General features: G+C 41.3%; 1 protein-coding gene across 1 annotated transcript; it reads right to left on the bottom strand.

The window, feature by feature from the left end:
• Positions 1-763: 763 nt before the first annotated feature.
• Positions 764-13,835, bottom strand: LOC121613046 (antigen WC1.1). The gene is made up of 19 exons (XM_041946297.1): positions 13,762-13,835; positions 11,942-12,253; positions 11,693-11,794; positions 9,641-9,847; positions 9,358-9,558; positions 9,063-9,217; positions 8,598-8,748; positions 8,197-8,502; positions 6,917-7,228; positions 6,418-6,717; positions 5,940-6,245; positions 5,304-5,603; positions 4,382-4,651; positions 4,112-4,284; positions 3,780-3,888; positions 3,488-3,637; positions 2,993-3,088; positions 2,302-2,451; positions 764-2,174 (listed from the first exon to the last, which is right to left on the bottom strand). The coding sequence occupies exons 1-19, from the start codon at positions 13,817-13,819 to the stop codon at positions 1,987-1,989; spliced, it is 3,846 nt and encodes a 1,281-aa protein (XP_041802231.1). The 5' UTR covers positions 13,820-13,835; the 3' UTR covers positions 764-1,986.
• Positions 13,836-17,585: the final 3,750 nt, after the last annotated feature.

Genomic DNA, 17,585 nt, shown 5'->3' on the forward strand with positions numbered 1-17,585 from the left:
TGTTTAAGATGTTTAGGAACGTTAAAGTGGATGGAGATGAAAGATGGAGATGCACTCGAAACGTTTTGAGCAGAGCCGGAGTTTTGGATGTGTCGTGTCATCTGAGGACACTGCGTGGCTTTGTGTGGTGAAGGCAGAGCAAAAATTACAACAATCAATTCATAATAAATCAAACAATTAAAATTGAAAGCTCTGTGAGACATAATTGCATTGTTAAACATGAGACCAGCAGTAAGCCACTCCACAAACGATGTCCCGTGGAGAAAACGGCTTATTGTGCTGTGTATCAAACTATATATGACATATAAAACATACAGTTTGATACTCAACATCTGAGCCATCTTCCAAAGCTGCGAGTCTCAGAGGCGTAATGTAGAGGATAAGTGTGGCAAGTGGCAAGGTGGACCATTCACAAAGTCTCAGGAAAGAAATGTCGTTTCTGCACAAAGCTGCTATTAATACAAGCCTCACACATGCTACACATTTAAGGTCTTCTTTGATGGAGCAGTGCTATTCAGTGCTCCAGTGCCACAAGATTACAGCAAATCCTGCACAGCTGACGCTACGGTGCACTGACAGAATTTAATTCTGAAGTGCAACATGTAGCAAGACAGCCAGCAACTTTGCAAGAATGAAAAATAAGTGGAAGCTCTGAGTACATAACACACCATGGCAGAGACCGTAGACAGCTTACAGTGTTTTTGTGGTTGTGCTACCAGTTTAGTAAATGTAATGACAACAATGCTTTCAATGACAAAAAATAAAAGATGACAACATTTTATTTGTGTTTTACATAGCATATTCAAAGGAACATTGCTTGCTTTTCGTGTCAAACATTCGCTCGGAAGAACCACATTGGTCTCAAAGCTGGATGCTAAATATGAAACTGGAGCCAAAAGACGGTTAGCTTAGCTTAGCACAAAGAATGGAAACAAAGGAAAACAGCTAGCCTGGTTACTTCCAAAAAAAAAAAAAATCCACCTACCAGCAGCTCTGCATCTGAAATATTAACACATATCTTGTTTGTTTAATTCATACAAACACTAAAAACAACAGGCCGTCTGCACACATTGCAACAATCTGCAAAACCCAATTTGTTGATCTGATATTGTTTTTGTACAAATGAAACAAACAAGATGCGAAGGTTAATAGTGACTTTTGTGACAACTGGACACAGCCAGACTAGCTTGATCCCCCTGTTTCCAGTCTTTATGCTGAGCTAAAATCATACATTATACTTACATATTTCACTAGCTAGTCCTGAAAAATATTAATGTGACAGTGAGATCTCAACGTTAAATATCCCTACCTAAAAATATACAAGCTAACAATGTGACCTGAGTTTGAGCTGTGTTACAGAAGGAGTTTGATTCGAGGAACATTTATTTCATTTTTGCTGACTAGGTAATTTTCTGCTGCAAACCTCGCTCTGCAACTGACAAACAGCTGCAAAAGTAAATTCACACGAACTATTTGAGAAATCTACTAAAATAGAAAACTACTAAATATACAGTATATGAGACAGAAGATTAAAAAATATGTGACTGTTAAACATTTTGAGCATATCTCATAAAAGCCATAGTTATAGTCAGTACATTTAATAATCTACATTTATCTAAAATAAGAGATAAAGCAAGCGTAATCTCACCGGGAGGCAAACACATGATCAGTACACAATCAGATGATGTAGAAACGTGTGAGAGCCTGAAACATGTCCTTTCTCCTTGTGATAAATTGCATCTTCACATCATCAGTATTTCAGTTTCTGCACAATTCAGTTTCTTTAATCTCGGGATGCATTTTGATTTTTATACACTTCATTTTTTTTAACTGAAGATACATACAAAAATTCTTACCATTGTAATAGTAACATTGTTGGTCTGTGAGTAATTAGATTTTTTTTTTAGCATGTTTTTTCCATTTTTGCCAGAGTAGAAGGTAGCTGTATTTTGGGGTGATCCGTTCTTTTTTACACGCAGTTTTGGCTCACCCATCTTGGCCTGGTACCAGGTAGTCCTCATCCCCCAGCACCAGTCCTGGAGGTGCTACTGCGACACTTTCAAGTGTGGTTTGGGGGCCCTCGTGGACTTCAGCTTCAGTCTCAGTGATTTCAGGCCCGGCTTCGATGTCGTCGTAATGCTCCTGTGGGTCCTCCACCTCGTAGGTTGCCCCATCTGTTCAGAAGTAAAAACAGCTGCATGTTAAAGTTTGCTGAATCTGTTTGCTGACAATGTGGGAATATGTCAAGAGCTGGTATTTAAGCGTGGAAGAAAGATGTGATTAAATATGTTCAAAACATTCCTGAGCTTTGATCGAGGACGCCCTCGTGGAAGTCGTTGTCTCCCGAGGCGGCCTGTGAGGTCAGGGGCCGAGCCTCAGCCGCCTCATCAATATCATCGTAAGGAAAAGAGGAAGCACTCTGCGCTTCACTCTCTGTGAAGACTTGAGCCTCTGATCAAGACAAGCAAAGAGGTAAGAAAACAGAAAAAGAATTACTTGAATAATCAAAAATAATTAAAGAGGTAAGCTTAAAAAAGATAGAGACAATATTACAATATGTTAGACTATAAAAGTGACTTTTGCAAATATTTGCACAAAAGATTAGAGCAGTTCTGGCAGCTATTAGAGGTGCTTTACTGTACATATATTGTATTATGGTATAGGTTTGTACAATATACATAATATGATGTTACATAGAATATATGGGTAGTTAGTATTTGTAATATGCATGTGTATACATTAATAATACAATAATTTGACAGATCTATTATAGAAATCAACAAGAATGCTTGCCTGTATTTTCATATAAAGATCAATAATAGCAGTGTAGCAGCAATGTAGTATTATCATGCTCTGATATAGTAAATAAATTGTCATGCAAAATAAAATAGTGTTAGATATGTATAGAACTGAGGACAAGTTGCAGCCCATGATTAGAATTCACTGCTCTGGAAATCTAGAAGCAAACGAATGAACATGTTTTGAGACTCACTGCTATGATGGAAGTCTTTCATTTCCTCTGCATTGCTTGTGACGTCCTCAAAGCTGCCACTTTCAAACTCTACCTCTTTTCCTGAAATCATTCTCGCTGCATCGAGAGAGCATTTGACATTTACTGGCACCTGACAAACAACTGGCTGACACTTATGCACACTGAAGGACAGCACAGACGAACAGTTAGCGCTCAACACATGTGACAATTCTGACTAGGTCTGTTCCAACAAGCATCAGTGAGCAAGGCTGATGTACTGCTGTTTAAATGTCTGAAACTTAGTCAGCGTGCAGAAAGACTGGCCTCTTGTGGCAGAAAGGCTCCAGTGCACCTTTGTGCATTAGAATGGCATGCTCAGCAGGGAAGGACTTATTATTCAAGTGACTTAATTAAAAGTGAAGCAGCTTATCAATCACTGATTAATTCTAACAGAAGCAATGGTAACTAGCAGAAGATGCAAGGGTGTAATAGGTGAAGGTGTAATAATTTACTCACATGAGACATTCGTGGGCCTCTTGGCTTTTTTGACAATGCAGACTCGTACAAATACAACAATCAGTATCACCAGAACCAGAAGAAATCCCACTCCCAGGACAATGGGCACTATGCGGGTCGTGCTGGGCTCAGGTTCAGGTTCCACATAGTCTGAAATCAAACACAGCCACGTTCCTTTTTCTTAGTTGTTCTGCGGCACGTTAATCAGGTTTTTTGCTAAATTAGTTAAAGAATACAAAAAGCTGATTCTTTTATGAAACAAATGAAGGGATATTATGTGAAGCAGCCTGACTTATGCAGTAGATCCCCTCTGGCTGGTCCAATACACAGCTCTCAGGGCGGACACACTGCTGGATGTGGTTCAGACCAGCGCTACAATCCAGTGTTGTTTCCACTTTAGCCTGGAATTGAAATGTTAACTTGTCTTCAGAGTAAATTATTTTCATGCAGCCGTACAAAACAATAGAAATTTGCTAAAAGTGAGGCCTGAAAGAATAAGAAAACATACAGTGTGACAGAAAAAGATCCCAGTTAAATTAAACAGGAGTCACAAGACTTTTCAGAGTAATGACTGGGATCCTGCCACAAACAAACAAACACACAAAAGTGTAATGCAATATTTACCCGTTGCTTTCTGTTAGTAATTTTGCCACTGTAACCCCCACAGTTAAGCTTTTGACACAGCTCTTCCAGCCGTTGAGGGGAAACTGACCGGGTGCACACTTTTTCCCACTTATTTCGATAATTAACTTCAATCAAACCTCCGCATTTTTCTGTGGTGTTGAACTTCACATTGCCTGCAAAAGAAATTAAAGAAGAAGAAGAAAATCCACTTCAGCTCGTGTTTAAAGGAACAGTTTGACATTTCAGGAAATACATCCACACTGTACATACCGACACAGTAAACAGACACCACTGAGTCGTCACACCGTCCCTTAAATGTGTCACACTGGCCAAGTTTGTGATGGTAGTCCTCACACCTGACATGCAGGTAGTCCTCATCTGGCTTAGATTTTGTACGACTGGTAAAAAGAGCATTGCTACAGTTCTGTTCCTGGCAAACCAGGTGTGAATAGGCTTCCTTCCAGCCAGTGCTGCACAGCCTAAAGCCATTCATCTTCACTTCACCACCACAGGTCTCAGAAAGGCTGACACTGGGCTCATCTAGGAAGGAAAGCAATCAAATAACAAGAGCAAATATTTATTAATTGAGACCAAAGCAGTCAAGTCCAAAGGTTTCTATTAATCTACATGAGTCATTTTAACACTTGCCCTTATAGAGAAAACCCCATAGACACGTCTGTAATGCTCATAGAAGAACACCACAGAACACACTCCATGCAAAACCATGAATTACCAGCTTATTTGGGATTGCTTGCTTTGCCGTATGTTGAAAGTATACAATGTTCCACTTCACATATTCCAGTGTAACATTTGACAATGGAGTCATAGTTAATTTTAGTAAAGTCATTTGTTCTTAGAATACCTACATTTATAAGCTCTTTATTATTAGACGTATATCATTTAGATGCAGCTAGCCAAGGTAAGGCTAAGATCTGCCGTTAGCAGCAACTTGTAATTTGAAAGGAGTGGAGTGACGCTCTGGAAGTACTTTCACCTGCTGCCAGGAGTAAGATGAGAAGACTGATACCGTTCTCAGGTACAGCCAGTAGAATAGGTTGCTTCTCATCTAAATCCCAAAATGTCAAACCCCTCCGTCCACGGTCAGTGAAAATGTTGGTAGAAGCCATATTTACGATGGAACTGCAAAGTTTCTAAGATCATTTGACAGCAATCCCGCAGAAATAAAGTTTACCGTCACATTCGATGAAGAGCTGCTGCTGCTGCTGCCAGAGTAAAATTTGCTTTTCACAGTCCCAGATGTTTTGGGGATTGTCTACACTTGAACAGTTGAAGTGTCTGCTCTCGCCAGAGTCTGCAGTCGCTTCCTTAGTCTCGTGTGACTTTAAATCGCCGCATCCTAGATCCCGGCAAAGCCTGTTGCCCACAGTTTCTGTCCAGCCTTGAATGGAGATGCTGTTTCTATTTCCCGCCGAGTGAACAAACACAGCTCCACTACAGGCCTTGTTGAATTTCAGCTCCATCTTACTCCAGCCTGTGATCAGTGGCGGGGACAAATGAGATAAGGTAGAGAAATACACACAATGTTGTTAGCAGGAACTCAAAGATGCAGATTGCATGTCGTGGCCACAAAGTAGCGTGAATTAGCGTGAATTATTAAAAAAAAAACAAAAAGAAAAAACTATTCCTGCTTGCATGCTTGAAAAACTTCAGCTGAAACTCTCCCATCCACTGTTCTGACCTATACTAACATTTCCAAACTGCTATTTCTTTGTAACATGGTGCCGAAATTAGGTGACTGGTGACAGGGTGAAGGGATGATGAAGAAATTTAAGAAGTGATAAATACGAATCAAAGTCATGACACATACCGGAGCACCGGAGGACACCGAGAGCGCAGGTGGCCGCAGTAGAAATGATGCTACATGCCGCTAATGACCTCTTGCCATCTGTAGAACACTGCATCTGCGAAATGACATGATCCCGCGTTGATTTTGGTCCGAAGTCATCAACCATTTCGCCGGTCTGACCGCATCCCATCTCGCTGCAGATGGTGTTCCGTGTTTCGCTGTCTTTGAGAGCGCTGCTGCACACCGGGAGCCACTGGCCTCCGAGGTAAGCCTCCACATGACCGAAGCATTTGTATCTTGAAGCATTAATTCGGGTCTTGACACTACCTGCAGCAAAAAACAAGAACTTATTGTTTATATCGTACATAAATACCAGATTTAGTGAAGAACAATTTGACAAAAGTGAGATTAATCGCATTGTGAGGTGGAAGGGAACTATAAGACATTTAAGATGACCGAAATACTTAAATATTTGAATATGTGACCAACAACCTGTTACCTGAGCAAACAACATGTGCTGGGTTTCTGTTACAGGCGACGTCTGTTTCATCGTATTCGATGAAGCTGCTCTGATGCAGGTTGGTTGCGCTCTGCCTGAGGTGCAAGCTCTTGAAGATCACCCCCGTCTCCTCAGGTGAGATCACGACACCTGGGATTGCGTTCCCGCAGCCCAGGTTTTTACACAGCATCGCAGACTTTTGCTCTGTCCAGGTGTCTTTACACACCCCCCCGCACTTCTCTCCCATGCAAACGTTGACGTTGCCCCAGCAGCGGTCGGTCAGGCCCACTTGAATGTTTCCTGTTGGGATGAGGAAGTTGTTGGCAGACTTGCATCACCGGATTGTTTCACAGCTGCAGCGCTTCTTAGACCAGTTGTAGAGAAATGCATGATATTTTACAGCAAAGATGGAGTAATGCATCATCTCTTAAACCTGAACCGCAGGCCAGCCAGTGACATGAATGATAATGATGAATAAAGGTGAAACACCACATGTTACCTGAGCATTTCACTGTGGCGATCTTGGCATTGTAGTCGGACGGCAGTGTCGCTTTCTCACACTTAAACAGAGATTTGGTTTTGGGTGAGCAGGTGTAAGATTCATTCCAAACATCTTTCATCATGCCAGAGCTGGGGATGGATGTGAAGTCGGAGGGTTCTCCACACAGCGTCTGTCGGCACACCGTGTTCGCAGTCTCATGGTTCCACGTCTTGTTAGACCCGGATAGCCAGTAGGTCTTGCTGCCGTGCTCTATCCCCACCTTGCCAGAGCAGGGGCTATTTCCTCCCTCCAGAAATACCACCTTGTGCTCTGGCAGGGACAAAAAGCAAAGAGACATCAACAGTGAAGTGTCACATGACTGTTAGGTGGTGGACTAGCAGCTTGTCCAGCGTGTCCCTGTCTTATTTCACATTGCATGCTGGGACACGGTCAAGCCCCCTCACAAGCTTGAACAGGGTTAGCAAATATAGGCAGTTACTGCTGCCTAAGAGCTGCAGAAAGAAATGTTGTTTTCAGTCATTCAAATATAAAAACTTGTACCTGCTTACTTGCAGATTGTATTGCTCATGTGTCTGGCTGAGTACATTTCGAGCTGTGATACCTCGTTTGAAATTTGTTGTACTTGCTTTAAGTGTGCTCTGCCCCTAAAAAACCGGGATGAGGTTACAAAACAAAAACCTTTTCAGCTTCTGTTGGTGGAGTTTTGGCGGTACGAGGATTTCCTGAACGAGCGGATGACACTGTGCACCAAATGACGGCTCTGTCCACTGAAATGTCTATTATTGCTAAAGGCATATCTTTAAGGAAATTATTATATCAAGTGAGTAGCTGGTGAACATAGCGGAGCATTTAGCAGCTAAAGAGCCAGATTTTTCCTCCAGGAGTGAGTGAGGAGCTGAAAGCAGAGTGAATATTGGACTGGACATTTGTCAAGCTTCAGAAGGACGCTAACGTTGCTCTGTGTCTGCTGGTTGCTTATGTGAACAACTGTTCACTGACACTTTGCACATTTTTTAAGGTGATAATTTAGCAATTTTACATTTACAGCTGCTGCAAAATGAATGAATTCATGAATTATTGTTGCTTTAAAAATGTCAACCATTACAGGGCCAAGAAATATGGAGCAAACCTTCACGTGAAAATGTGTTTTTGTAGATGCTTAACACCTGGCAATAGCTGTTTTAAACATCAAGGAGACATGTGGAGGACAGACTGAAGGTCACGCCTCCCCAAGAGAAGGTCAGAGGGCAAGAGGGATGAATGGAAAAAGCACTCACCCTCACAGGTTATCTCCGCTGTCTCGCTGGGTACAGTGATTGAATCACCTATAGTACACTCAGAGATGTGTAAGGCGTTTTTCTTGCACGTCACAGCCTTGTTGAAGAAGTCACCTGAACCCGGGCTGAATTTGTCAGCACTGGCAGACTTCCTGCTATTGCCACATCCCTGTTGTCTGCAGACAGCGTCCGAGTTGTCGGCCGTCCATCCGTCTTTCGCCACCCTTCTCCACTGGCCCTCGTACTGGATCTCCAACCTCCCAGCACATGTTCCCGGACCGTCCATCAGCCTCACATCCATACTATCTGTGCCGTGACAGCGAGAGAACCGTCAAACGTGGGACACATCGCAGCGCGACAGCACGCGGCTACCGCCGTACGACCACGCTGGCGCGGCTCACCTGCACACACTACGTAGGCGGTGGAAGAACACGAGAAAGGCTCTTTGTCACGCGTCGCCCTGCAGTGCCACAGTGAGGACTCTCTGCCGGAGCACTTCACATTGTCCATGATGCCATCTTGTGTGTTTGGCTTTGGAAAGGTACTAACCATCTAGAAGAGAGCACTTATCAAAACTTGGGAATCATGTCATTCTTTTGTGCCACACAGGAAACTTTGATTGACTCAAATCGAACAGTAAGTTACAGACAAACTACACTAAAATTCCCCCTCACAAATGAAAAGTTGAAGTGTAGTAATGAAACACAGCATTTGCTCCCTGCAGCACACTCTGGGCCTTCGCCTTGTCTGCTAGTTACTTCTGCTCACTAATGTTAGCCAGTAATCGTCGGTGGCGGTTTAGCGGGAGTGACGTCGGCTTGCATTGAGTCGAACGCATTTTTCGAAAGTTGGCGCCGAAAACTCACCCTCCCGCAGTTCTTCTCCCTGCAGACCACTTTAGCGTCATTGTCGGTCCAGTTGAAGCCGCACACACGATGACTGACATTATTCACTGTGACGTGAACTTCACCGTAGCAGCTGTTGGTCTTAGTACCGTCCATCAGATCTACTGTAACATTGTCTGTGGGGAAAAAGACGCAGGAAAGCGTTCAGATTTAGATTTTCAAGCGGCTCAAGACAGTGAGTGACTAAAAGCAGAAATAACTTGGAAGACAAAACAAGATCATGATGAAAAGGCTGTTTTGATCTGGAAAGACAAACCTGTGCAATTCAGCTGCGTGTCACTGTCGTCCTGACTGTGGTTCTCGCTGGAACCGCAGTACATCTGCTGGCACATCTCATCCCGACTCACTTGGGTTTCTTTGATGGTTTTAACAGAGGTCCACTTGCCATTTGTCTCTTTTTGCAGCTGCCCTTCACAGACATTTCCTCCTTTTCCTGTGAGCTGCAGTCTCTCATAATCTGTTTAAATGAAGCGTTTTCTTAATCCACTGATGCGTCGCAGCACTGGGGTAAACTTTGTGTGTGTGTGTGTGTGTGTTACCTGTGCATATGACAGAAGCAGGATTTGAGCATGACTCTGATTCCTGAGTTACACACTGCCACAGATTATCTAGATTTTTGATGTCTGTGCAATGAATCATCATGTTCTTCGAGCTTTTGGATCCTTTCCAAACAACCCAGTCCCGCTGAGGAATGGCCGTCGTCCCGCACCCCAAGGTCTTGCACAAGAAGTCGGCCTCCATTTGTCCTTCATGAGAGAGAAATCATGCAGTGTTTAATAATTATTAGCATCATTATCGAGCCTGTTTAATGATCTAACCATCAGCTAACCTCACAACAACACTGAAACAGTCGAATTGAAAGAAATGAAAGAAGCGGTCAGAGGAAGAAATCCACCGTGATGCTGCACTGGTGTATGAAAGCTGGTGGAATGATGTAGGCACCTGGAAACTGAACAAAGAATGAGAATTTATAGAAACTGAGATGAAAAAAAATCATTACCAGCACATATGGGCCTTTTTGCCAAAATAGTTTAAACCTGTTGGCTTTAAATGCTTAAATGCTACTCCACCCATTTCTGAAGGACGCTTTACTCCACTGCATGTAACCATGGTTACTTAAGATTTTACATTAAAACATTTTATAAAATGCAATGCTTTGTTAATGACCAAATGTCTTTGCAAACCTTTTAGCTTGGGACACCATGTAAATGTGTAATTTATCTTTATGACTAGTTATTAGCGGTTCCACCAGAGAGTGATTTCCCCTCCAAACCTCTCACAAGAGCAACACAACCCGCTCGACTCTGACCGCCCGCTGGGAAACTCACACAGTCACAAACTCATCGGCAGCAGCGTGTAGACACACCACAAACCCGCATACTGGATACAGGCACAGAACACCACTGTCTGCTTTCCATCTCCCACCTCCACCACAGGCTCCAAAACAAGCAGGGGGTTTGGAGAGGGTTCACAGGACACTCTGGGCGGCACAGACGATCACTTTCACTCGGGCCTGCCGACCAGTTCGCTCCCTTTGGATAACAGTAACAGAGGAACTCTCTGCTCCAGAATCCCATCACTTTGATCACTTTTATTGCTGTTATTAATATAGTTGGTGAGGATGGTGTGTTCAGTTTTTAGATATTTATTTTATTAGTGATATTTCCAGTGATGTTGTTGTTATTATTATTATTATTATTATTATTAGAGTTTTATAATTATTATTATGATTATTACTACTTTTTTCTTTCCTTTCACAAATCCATTTGGACACACATCTATGGCTCTCTGTGCTCATACATCTGCCAACACACACACACACACACACACACACACACACTTTTTTCTTCCCCCCTCTGCTGTATGACTCATTGTTACATTTACATATTGTCGTGGCTCTTTTTTCTATATATACTCTTGATTATTTATATTTTTGATTTATATGGTACTTTTTACTACACTAGGGCCATGGGATGTGGGGCCAGACTGTGTTGGCTGGGTTAGGGGCTCACTCTCTCCCACACACACTCATACATATAAACACAAGTGCTCTCTACTACAATACTCAGAAATTACACTCATTTAAATCACAGTAACTGTGACTGTTATTTCATCCTTGTTCATTGTGATGTTTCACCCTTTTTCCTCTGCCTGTCTTTTTATATGTTGCCCCCATTTCTATCATTGTCGTGTCTGTAAAGTCATTATTGTTCTGTTTTTCCACCAATTAAACAAATCATTTAAATAACTGATCAGACGAGGTAAAATGATCCAATATTTGAACAAACAAACAAATTGGATGAAAAGTCTGAGAAAAGCAAATGCATTTTTGAAGCAGAATTTTGTGGGTTTTTTTAAATTGTTGTTCTTTCCTTTTCCATTAAACATCTCACAACCCCTCATATTTGTCTTGAGACCCTTTGGAGGGATCAGACCCCCACACTGGGAACCGCCGGACTGGGTTACTCCATGTTGGCTACATCTCATTTGCATTTTACATGAACAAACTGTCCTTTTACACCTTTGAACGCACACACGCACTGCTGCCATTGAGAAAACACTGAACCCTCTTGGAGGATGCTAGCTCTTACCCCAGTTGTTGTCACAAAAGTAACCTGAATGATTCTGCCCGACAATGGAGTACTGAACAGCCCCCGCACATCTGAATCCATCCAGGCTTATTTTAATCTCATCTGGAAGAGAAAAACAGGAGGCATTAACAGCCAAAGTCATCACTAGCATCAAGTCATTTTCTATATTTTGGATGACTATTAGCAGCTCTTCTCAACAATACGCATCATGTGTCGCAACAAGAGGAAAAACAGGAAGTCCGGCCTTACTTGAGCATTCGATGTGTTTCAAAGTATCACTTGGGTACGAACTGACGTTCCAGCCTGGATGGTCACAGTCCCACAGATGATTCTCGTTTCCATTGCACCTCAACTCATTGAGCCAGACTGTTGTTCCAGGGCGTCGTAGACAAGTCATTGTCAACACGGGTTTTCCACAGTGAATGCTTTTGCACACCACTTTTTCAAGGTTGCTGTCCCAGTACTTATCTCCAACATAGCCCCATGCACCGTCATGGTAGATTTTAACATGGCCGCGACACGGGTTCCCTCCACCCTCTAGAATCAGCCTGTTTCCTGAACCTGGTTACATGAAAGTGTGCAGAGGTTTTGTCAGTACAGTAGGGTATAAGCTTCCATATTTTAATCTTCACTTTTTTATTGGTTGTGCATTTTGAGGTTAGTGTCACTGTTTGTGTAGCTGGTCCATACATATTTCTGAGCCTTGCTATCTCCTTTGACAAAATCCACTCTTCACTGTGAGTCAGATTGTCTAAAACTGGTCAAAGTTTTGATCTCTGCTGTCCTGACGGCCTTTTTGACTTTTACAGAATCTAAACTTGAACTGCTGTGAAAATATTTTTCCTTGTCATGTGTTGCTGTGTAATGATAAAGACAGTCTAAAATTTAAAAAACAACGTTTCATATAAATTGAATAAATTATGTAACAGAGAAATAAGACACTACTTTACAATGCTGCAATTTCTGAAAATTTTTCTGTTAGAAATCATTGAAAAAAAAGGAATTTCCTGGACAGAAAAGCAAAACTTTAACCCAGGCAGTCTAAATATTAATTTAATATATGCATATTATTGGAAATTTTATTCCCCATATATGGTTATTGCATTTTTTTTTATATTTTTCATACACAAAAATGCTACTCAAAGGCAGCTCTTTCTAAACTTGTTTGTTTATCTACTTTATCTTCTTTTTCTTTGTTTTATAAAAACAAAATCTCAAAGTCCGGATATTTTTTTGCGCAGCAGCCAGGTCTGGGTTTGGACCGCCTGATGGTGGCGCTACTGTGACTTCAGCCAAAATCACCTGGAAGAGCTACAGCCTTGATAGTTTCATCGAGACATATAAAAATCATTTCCATGGCGATGTGGTGTGATTATTTTATTAAAAAGAATTTAAGGTTAGCTTGGGAGTCATTAAATGTCACCCTCACGTTTACACCGACATCTTAACATGAAATTAATGATTTGATTCAAACTTCAACAAATTCTTTTTCATTTTAAATTCATAAAGAATTTAGCTTAAACACATGTGCCCTGATACAACCTCGATATCAAGGTATCAACAAAGTTACCATCACTTACATAATCTTAATTGATTTGTCAGTGTGATGTGTTATGACATTTGTTCATTTTCATATATCATATTATATTATCGAGATTAAGAAAATATTTTTCAACACCAGACAGCATAATTTTTTTGTGATTAAATATCATTTATTTTTTCTATTACTGTTGGTGTCAGTTATTTTCTTTAGCTGAAATGAAAATGCACGATAATTAGAGTAGAAGCTCACAAAACTGCAAGACTTTCCTGACTGGTGCTGCGTATTTAAGTACAGATTTAAAAACCTAAAAAATGTTTCAAACTGAACTTTTTCTGAGCCGACAGAAATGCTAAAACTTTCTGATCACGTTTCTTTTTCCCTTCACGACTTAACTTGAAGCCTGGCTGCTCTTAAAGGCTGAATCTTTGAACCCTCAAAACCTCAAAATGTGTTAAATCAGGCAAACCACTGTCAAGTTTCAATTAGACACGAACTCAGAGAGGTAAAAGGAAAGAGAATAACTTGCCTTGTGAGAACACCGGCTCAATGCGAGCTGTGCAGAGGAGAAGGAGGAACCACATCATGACCACAGCTCATGACTACAGAGTGAGGAGGATGAATGATCAGCTCGGCTTTATATTGCCAAGGATGTGGCCACCAAAAATGGATATGGGCTGCTACGTGAATATCATGCATAGTAAGACTTGCAAATATTGTCTCACAATGAAAGAAAACTGATGAAATTGACACACAAGCTTATTACATGGAGGATGTGGGATGGAGAAATGAAGGCAAAAGATTGCTTATGAAATAAATTGTCATTTACACCCAAATGATCCTCAATCAGATGAATTTCTGAGTGGATTCACAAATAAATCAGTGGGTGAAGGGAAAAAAAGGAGATCTTATATAATACTTACATACATACATTTGTTTAAAGTCAACACATGAACAGTGAAATTCACATCGGTGGAGACACAAACGTGGCGGAGCAGCGGCCGTAGACACGCGGCCCGAGATTGTTAAACTGATCCCTGCTGATAGATTGTACATGTTCATGTTTTAACATTGATCTGAATTATTCATCATCACACATTTCCACAGCTGTTCATGCTGTGCTTTTCTCTGCACTGGAAAGTATTTATATGTCATTCTTTGTGATGTAGACTTTTAATTATGACGAAGAGTTGCATGAACAGCCATTAAATACAATATATTCATCTTCTGATATCAGACTCAACCTGGAGGGAAACAACAATATCTGGTGTCTTATATTTATTCCAACTTTTTAAAGTTTAAAAAGTCTTTAAAATGTCTTTGCCTCCAATTAGACCTCAACCATCTCTTTAAACACATGTTCATGCTCTAAATGAGCTACATTCACTAATGATAAGGATTAATAATTATCAATAGTTGATTTAAAAATTCAATTTAAGTTAAAAAAAAGGTATGACATGACCTCTCAACAAAAAGGTGCTGCAGTGACTTTGATAGAAATCCTGACAATGACGATGTAACTGTGAACTCATGGTATAAATCTCCTGAAACAAAACAAAACAAAAAAAAATACAATACTCTAATGCTAATATTATTATTACTAGTACTATTAATACTACTCGAAACAGGATGAACTGAAGCCAAAAATTATGAACCTTTAGTTTTTGTTGTTTTTTTTTCCAATTGAGATCTTAATCACTGTCTTTACGCGCAGCAGTCAACACGTCTTTTCAACGCTTGTCTTTAATACAGTTGAATTATTTGAAGAATCAGCCTCTTTCATTATCCGACAAACAAAGAACGGGTCCGTAAACACAAACACTTCGCTTTAAGGAGCGAATCTGTCAGCACTCATCAAAGGAGCCAAATGTCAGCTTCCATCAGAGAAATGTCAGCTATTAATATTCTCAGAAACAACAGATTATTTCAGGATTAGAAGCTACCTGTTATCAAAAAGCATCTCGAAACTATAAAAAGCTGCGATAGCGATAGAAAAAATGTTCCCCAACACAGAGATTGATTTCAAGAATCTGAATAGCAGACAGGTAATTACATTAAATGAGGCATTTTCTTGAGGCAGAATCACATACAGGAAAATATTAAATATTAAAAAAAGTAGTTTGTTTTGTTTTGTTTTGTTTTTTGTAAATGTAACTCATCATTTATATTTGTGAGGACACACTCATGCAGGCATATTTCTTTAATTCAATTTTTAACGAGCTAAAAACAAATTATAACCAAGAAACTACAAAACACAGTCAAAAGCTCACATCCTGATGCTCCTACCGACAGACCAACAGAGAAAAGGGAAAAAGGTCGCCACAGTAGTGAGTATTTGTCCAAGCATGCATTAATATGCAGTCTGTATACAGTGGCCACGGGCAGACAAATTCAAATTTGTGTGAAGTAAGCATCATTATTTTTGCAGGGGCCCGACTGCCAGATTGGGAACCACTGATTAAACAGTCCAAGTGTCTGTAGAGCTAACTATCAATGGTCTAATAATGTCATATATGATCATATTTCAGCCATAGGGGCCAGTTTTCTGAGGAAGACCTTTATCGTTTGATGCTTCGTGCAGGATTCGCTGATTACACACTGTTAATGATCTCTCAGCTGAAGCTCACCCTGTCTGTGCCGTTGCAAGACATGAATCTAACCTCTCCCATAAAACCAGAGATGCATTCGTTTCATTAAAATATCTTTGTGAAGAAATACCCCGACAGTGTTTTGAGCCACGGCACAAACTTCTTCACTGCGTCGACCTCGTGCGCCGGGGGGTCAGACTTTACATGTGAATGCTGCCTGGATGTGGTTACAGCTGCAAACTGAAATGTATCCAGTGGCAGAGCTGCAGGGATGTGGCTTTGTGGCTTCAGACTCTCCCGAGCCGTAGCACACCAGTGAGTAAAAGTCAACCACACTTTGCTACAGATGCAAACACAAATTAGAGAAAGGACTCTTAAGTGGCCTTCAGTTAGCTGCTACAAGGCGCTCGTGCTAAGTGCCAAGAGGCTGCTGTATAAATCCAGAATGAATGACAAGTTAGAATTGTAGTAGAATAATTAAAAATACTGCACATTAATAGACGCCTTAAATGTTTCTGCACTGTGGGAGACGTTGTGAGCGTTTGATCTCACAGCGGCGTGTGTGACTCACGCAGACGAGTTCTGACCACACGTTTTACGCTCATCAGCGAGGCGATCGCAGATTGAGCGGAACCGGCTCCACCACCGGTTTGTGAGCAGAGTTAGCATAGCAGAAATAAAGCCACAAACCTCTGGGTTGTGTTTTCGAAAACAAATCTTCTATCTAGGCAGGAAACAGTGATCTCACCCTCGCTTCCTCAGATGGATTCTCAAGAAACGTGAAAGTGTCGAGTCCTAGCTGTGTTTATTAGAGCTTATCTGAAGGAAAGCGTAGCTGCACACAGGGGGGCTTTCATTTATCTCTGGTGTTTTATTGACGCAGGAAACGCGTGAATTTTTATCTATTTTCATCAAACTGAATGAAAAGTTAAAGGGCGCCGTCGGCAGCAGCCATCGCTGTGCTCCGGGTCTCATAGTGCCACTAGAGTACACAACCGTCCCAACAAGACAGAGTGACATTTACACTGGCTGCGACACACCAACTCATGCCGCAGCAGAACAAAATGTCTCCATGGAAATGTGTCGCGCAGGCAGAGAGGCCGCTCTCCAACTCTTCACAGGCAGTTTCTCTACAGACACAGAGATAAAGCAACAGTCACTCCACACTCATTCCGACCGCTGGTGTTCTGATTACCGCCTCGCAAAAACAAATTCAAGGCCTGTGTGTTCATCTCTTTGCCAACGCGGTGCATAATTGAGCAGACAGAAATGACTGAAAAGCTACATTCAGTCTTTAGAGAAGAACTGCTGCACAACGTCATTCCAAAACAGCTCGCTGCTTTGTAGAATGCAATCAACTGCAAACAAACTGTGTTTACTGAGAGCGCTTTCACAAAGTGCTCCTGAGTCTATGTAGTAACATCCTTTATCACAAAGTGGTGAAGCTCGCTCCACGGAGCCTTTTCAGGATGCTACTCTCATACCCAATCAGGATGCTATCACCTGTTACCAATCAGCCTGTTTACCTGTGGAATGATCCAAACAGGTGTTTTTGGAGCGTTCCACATCTTTCCCAGTCTCTTGTTGCTCCTGTCCCGACTTGGCTGAAACATGTTGCTGCATCAAATTCAGAATAAGCAGATGTTTACAAAATCAATGAAGCTGATGAGGCAAAACATTAAATACATTTAACTGAGTATATGTCAAAAAGGATTAACAATTGATCACATCCTATTTTATTCTGTTTACACTTATACCATCAGGG

This window comes from Chelmon rostratus, chromosome 10 (assembly GCF_017976325.1).
Source record: "Chelmon rostratus isolate fCheRos1 chromosome 10, fCheRos1.pri, whole genome shotgun sequence".
NCBI classification, from domain to species: domain Eukaryota; kingdom Metazoa; phylum Chordata; class Actinopteri; order Chaetodontiformes; family Chaetodontidae; genus Chelmon; species Chelmon rostratus.